The sequence below is a fragment of the Neopelma chrysocephalum genome, unplaced genomic scaffold (assembly GCF_003984885.1).
Source record: "Neopelma chrysocephalum unplaced genomic scaffold, ASM398488v2 Primary Assembly neopelma1_26, whole genome shotgun sequence".
Classification (NCBI taxonomy): domain Eukaryota; kingdom Metazoa; phylum Chordata; class Aves; order Passeriformes; family Pipridae; genus Neopelma; species Neopelma chrysocephalum.
The window spans coordinates 17,552,363-17,558,362 of NW_020897695.1; the positions used below are offsets into that span (position 1 = coordinate 17,552,363).

The 6,000-nt window shown below is 42.7% G+C and overlaps 1 protein-coding gene across 2 annotated transcripts in view; it reads right to left on the reverse strand.

Annotated features, from left to right (window-relative positions):
* Nucleotides 1-5,994, reverse strand: part of FBXL2 (F-box and leucine rich repeat protein 2) — a 51,723-nt gene extending 45,729 nt beyond the window's left edge. Inside the window, exon 1 of one of the 2 annotated variants that reach the window (XM_027675775.1) lies at nt 5,929-5,994. In XM_027675775.1, the coding sequence (XP_027531576.1) occupies nt 5,929-5,931 (3 nt within the window). In that variant the 5' untranslated portion in view covers nt 5,932-5,994. Of the gene's footprint in view, nt 1-5,459; nt 5,513-5,928 lie in introns of those variants that run through there. The other variant, XM_027675774.1, reaches the window with a different exon arrangement.
* Between the last annotated feature and the right edge of the window lie 6 nt (nt 5,995-6,000).

A 6,000-nucleotide genomic window follows, 5' to 3' on the forward strand; every position in this document is an offset into this window, starting at 1 on the left:
AGTTATTGTCCGCTCATTTTAATGTAGCGATATTTGGTTAGGGATAGTCATTCAGTCTCAGCCATCCAAATTTAATCCACACCACAGATTCATCAGAGCCCTTAGGAGAACATCTTTCAAAACTCCTCTGAATCACAACTTCTTCATGTAGCTGTTTTTACTGACATACATATGGCTAAGTTTTATTCCCAGTGTCCAATATCAGCATACAAACTAAAAGGCTGATGGCACGACAACATAGACCTGAAATCCTCCCAGAGCGTTCACACGGAGATTCTTCTGCAGGTCCATTTCCCCAGGAGTTTGCACTGTTCTAATTTGAACTGACAAGAGTCCTCCCTCCAGTCACGCAATCCCACACCCAGAAAGGCTATTCTTATTATTGTACTTAACTTAAACTGTAAATGAAAGTACAGCTTAAGTACTGACTGCATGGTTGAAATAGAATCCCCTCTTCTAAGCACCTGTGAAACAGAAATTTTGAGTACCAATATCCTCCCCCCCCATAACTGCTCTTCAAAAATATATGTGAGACATAAAAGGTATAGTTCATTACAGAAATAACTCTATAGTTTCTACAAAGCCATTTCAAGGCAGTGCTTGATCTGTCTCATAAACACTATGTCAGAACTGAGGTTTTTTCCTTAGCAGTGAGCATGAAATTTTTACTATGAAGAGTAAACCTTCTCTGCAAGGCAATCTCCCTAGAGAATGAACCAGAAGAAAAAAGATGACAAAATCTACATTGTGGCTATACACGCCATATAGGTAGTGCATATTTAATACAAGCTTCCATACATGTAATGTATAATTAATAAAAGCTTTCAGGTATAAGAGACAAAATGAGGTACCTTTTCATGATTACAAGCAGTAATTACAATTGACTTCAAAGGAAATAGCATCATAGTAGCATTTCCAAAACAGCTTTTTAAACTGTTCCAAGAAAGGTAACAGGTTGAGATTAGAAGAGTAACTGGACATTCACTCAATTCTCAATATTTGCCAAAACATATGGTTTTTGAATTTCCGCAGAAGTAAAATGACCTTGATACTTTCGTTCTAGAAGTAGTTCTGAAAGCAGTTTATAATCTACAAGCACATTTAGACATTTTGCCCCTTAATATTTAGATTATTAATATGTAACATCAAGTCATGATATGGAAATGCCTTTTCTCTGTGAAGCTCTGACCTCACTTTCAACCTCTGAAGACAAACTCGACATACTGGTAGAGTTTCACATTTATGTAGATTTGATGATGTTCTTGCCTCCTTGATTTAAATTTACAGAACATACTGGGTAACCAGTTGAACAGCAATCAAATCCAATGAAACCCAAGTTTAGTGTTTCCTTCTGCCTACCAAGGAGAACACAGGAAAACACTGGGATAAAAAAAGAGAGTATACCATGAAGTATGGCCAATATTTTAAATGCTACAGCTTGATACCAAATTTTAAGTACTTTCGTGTGGGCTACACAGCAGCAGTTCATAGTTCCAAAACGTGATAAATGTGCAAGTCCAGAAAAGAGCATATTTCCAGTCCTCCTCTAGCAGGAGTACAGTGGTTCCTCCAACACAAAGATAAAAACCCAGAGAGAATCCCTCAAGAAATTGGTTGTAGTTGGTTATGTCAGCTGAGGTGCCCTGGTATCAACTATTGTTGCATTTCCATTGCCTCTCAGTACCCAACAGAAATTATTTTAATCCATTTAAACACTTAAATTCATCCTGTAATTTTGTGCAGGTGGGTTTTGTTTTGGTTGGGGATAGGAGGGAGGTCATTTGAGACAGCAAAAATTAAGCATCTTACACATTCCGTGCTTTCTTTTCTTTGACCAGGTTAATAACAAATCCCTCCTTAAGTATCAGACACTCAAATGTAAGTTGCAAAAGCCCAAGTTCAAAACACCTGAGAAAGGTACTTTGACCACCCAAGTAACTTTGAGACTGTACACAGACATACTGAAACAGAACCTAAGGCAGCTTCCACCATAACATGATTCAAAGGGAATCACAAAAATAATCCGTTTGGTTCCACAGAGTCTTGTAGAATGGCACTATAGACACAGATTTTCAGACATTCATAGACATTCGGACATTCAAAAATGTAATGTAGTACATTTTTTTAAAAATAAGGTGGAGAAAAAAGTTTGATCTTCACAAACTAATTGTTCTTCAATCTCAAAAACAACTAGGTTAAACTTTGAGAGACATACAAGTAATTTCTCAATCCAGAAAAAAAGAAATTGAATTGACAGAGGAGATACCAGTATGCTGTGAATTTTAGGTCCATCATTATACTCTTTTAATGCCTTATGCATACGTTTTTCTGTTGTAACAACGCATAAAGGTTTCCTGCATTTTAAAGAATGCAAATCTGGTTTTCCACATTTAGAAGTTACTCTGTGTTTACAATCTTCCTTCTCAGAAGCTTTACAAACAATTAGAATATCCCACTCCATGTTAAAAGTTCAAGTGGGAAAGCTGTTTTGTAAAAGCTTACACAGACAGCTGGACTCCAATCCTGTCATGTTCAAATCACATCATCCAAAATGCACAGTCAAGTCTGATCAGAAATTGTAACAGTTCTTGCACTGTGCTAAAACATACGGGGGGGGAAGAAAAAAGAAATCTATGGAGAATATGGATCACCTTCCTAAAAAGATTATTAGAAAGAATACAAGTCACATTGTGGCTATTGTTTAAACTATCTCAAGGGAGAACTCTTTGGTGTCAAAATTTCATCTGGTTTTGTCCTACTTAGCATATCCCGTTTATGCATATTTCTAATTCAGTAGAGACTACCAGAACTACCACATCAGTTGATAACAATTTACATTAAATTAATGCAGTTATTCTGACTTCTAATTGACGAAACAGCTGAAGTACTGTTAATGTGTAGCCTTCTGCTGGGATTCAGATCAATATTGTCACAGGGCCAAGATTAGTACTACTTTTCTACACTAACCTAAAAATAGTTGCCATGCTTCAGTGAAACCTGACTTTTATTTTAAACTTTGCACATCTGCTAGCCCCATGTTATCCCTCATTTTAACTAAGATGACTAAATATTCCAGTGTGTTGTCAAAATAATCAAGAAATAAGCTAATAGTCCTTCTGATTTTTAGGAGCACTGATATTCTCTGTACTAAAAAGTCTGGCTCAAAATTAAATCTATGAAGCAATGAAGAATTAAGAGGGAAAGAACAACCTGAACAAGACTAATCCTACAAGATGGAGCAATTCAAGTATAAGCAGGGATATATAAATAATAAAATGCTTGAAAAATATGAGAAGAGTAACAAAAATGGTGCTATTTCATCCTTTTTTTATCAGCTCTCAAGTGCAAGGAGCTGCCCAATATAAGAATCTGCATAGCAGTAAGGCTTATCTGGTATAATTTCTGAGATTTTACCTGTGCAGTTATAGCAACAATTCAGTGCTGCTTTGCAGATTCCATGTCTGCTGAGTTTAGACTGCTAAAAATATCTAATTGGGAATGTCAAAATGGACCACAAAGGAAAACTTCATGTCTGAGGTTTGGTAAATGGAAAATATTTACTTACAGAATCATAGAATCATTAAGGTTGGAAAACACCTCCAAGTTCATAGAGTCCAACCTTTGACCGAACATCACCACTTCAACTAAGCCATAGCATCAAGTGCCATGTCCAGTAGTTTCTTGAACACTTCCAGGGGTGGTGACTCCACTATCTCCCTGGGCGGCTTGTTCCAGTGCTTGACAACCCTTTAAGTGAAGAATTTCTTCCTGATGCTCAACTTGAACCTCCCCAGCACAGTTAGTTAGTTGCTTTTGGTTAGTTGCTTTTTCAGTCTGTAATCTTTAAGTTTAGAATGTGAGATAAATCCATTTTATTCAACTAACTTTTAAGATACTGCATCTTCTCAAATGTGGAAAAAGATGTGTGATGGAATACTGATATGAAGCAGGACATGTCATTAAGTCACATCATAATCACTTCACCAATACTGCACCATCCACAGTCTCATCTACTTATGTTTACTCCTCCTTGTACCAACAGATGCATCCTAAAACCTTTGCAAACCATACCCAACATGATTCTACATAGAAGCCTACTGCAATCATACACAGTCTATCCATATTTTTATTCCATCTCACATCTTAGCTTTCAAGGTTGCTTTGTTTAGGTTCAAAACATATAGGCTAGAATTGGGAAGGAAAAGAAGGCAAAGCATAGAGGAAGAAAGAGAAGGTTCAAAAACAAGCCTTCATGCAAAGGAATAGGTTACACCACCACAGGAGTATGTTTCTTCCCTTTGTGTGGTTGAGTACTCCCTCCCCCTCCCCAGAACTTGATATAGGAAACCTACTATCATTACACGCACATAAATATACACATAAAGTGATTTTCTGCCTTAAAATGATTATGCATTTCTCGAAGTGTGAAAGGCCAGCAACTGTGCCTTCTTCGTGCATCTACCACTTGATCACTGAGAAACAATGAGGCATCAGACAATTAAGTTATAATTGAAAACAGGGATCATACCAATTATACCTTTCCGAACATGCTGTGCCTGTCCCTACACACTCCCCCTTACATGCCTTGTCATCTTGCTTGCACAAACATCCTGATGCATCTCTCCCCTGCCTCGCGCTGCATACACGTTCTGTATCACATCCCCACATGTTCTCCCCACAGAGCAAACCACAATCACTCTCCCTCCTTCACTGCACCCTGCACACGTGTGCTCCATGTCACGCTATCTCTAGATAGAGGTGCAACAAACCTTGTGCCCACAACATACATACCACAAATCTGTCATAAATGCATCTGTGCACACACATCAAAACATCACAGCTATGCACAGTCACACATACAAGCCACTGCTACTCCATACACGCACAATACCATACTCTCTATCTGCTACATACATATAAAAGTACAGATAATCCTTGCCACACCCACAGCATACATGCCTTAAAAAATATCCACAGATTATGCCACACCCAATGTTCACTCTATATACACGCAGGCACAAGCCCATGCCAGACAGCAGCGTGCAGACACAACTACACATACACGCACGATGCCATGTCATGGCCATGCACATAATGTCACATCACTGCTACAATACAAACACACACATATCCGAAGCCCAAATCGCAGCAGACGCACACGCGCTGACAGAGGCATAACATTACGCTCGTGTCCTACTGTGTATCTGCTACATACACACATCCCAGGCCACACCCTGGCTCAAAGCACATGTATAAGCACATAGCTCAGCGCCCAAACCCTGCGCATCCACACCGTGACATCCCTCCCCTGCCCTGTGCACCGACACACGCCTTCGCTCCCTCCCTACTTCACAAGGGGCACGACACACCTCCATCACTGCCCAGCCGCTTCGCACACCCATATGAACACACATCATCCCTCCCGTGCTATCCGGGGGGGGCAACACGCCGCGCCACACCTGACCCGCTCCGCACACCAGGCAGAGCCCTGCCATGGCTGCTCCGGCGCTGCACAGGGAGGAGGCGAAGGCGCCCGTCACACCTCACCACTGCCACAGCGAGGGACAGCGCGGCCCCACCTGCCTCGGACTGACTGACTGACAGGCAGGCAGGCAGGCAGACAGACAGACAGACAGACAGACAGACAGACACTCTGCTTTCCCCACCGCCACAGCGGGGGTGGGCACAGCCCCCGCAGGCACAGCCCCGCTCCGGCCCGCACGCCCAGCGCTGCATCCGCACCCACACGGTGCCCGCGCCCCGCGCTCCCCCGGCCACCACCCTCCCTCCCCTCGGGTGGCGCCGCTTGCACGGCCCCGGGGCCGCCCCGCACGGCCCGGCCGGCGCTCGCTCCCCGCCCCGGGTCGCCCGAGCGTCCGGGCCAGCCCCGCCAGGGCCCGGCGGCGGGGCCGTGCCGGGGCTCCTCACCATGGCAGAGGCGCGGCGGCGGCGCTCCCGGTTGTCCCGGCGACGCGGAGCCCCGAGGAGGGCGCCAGGTGC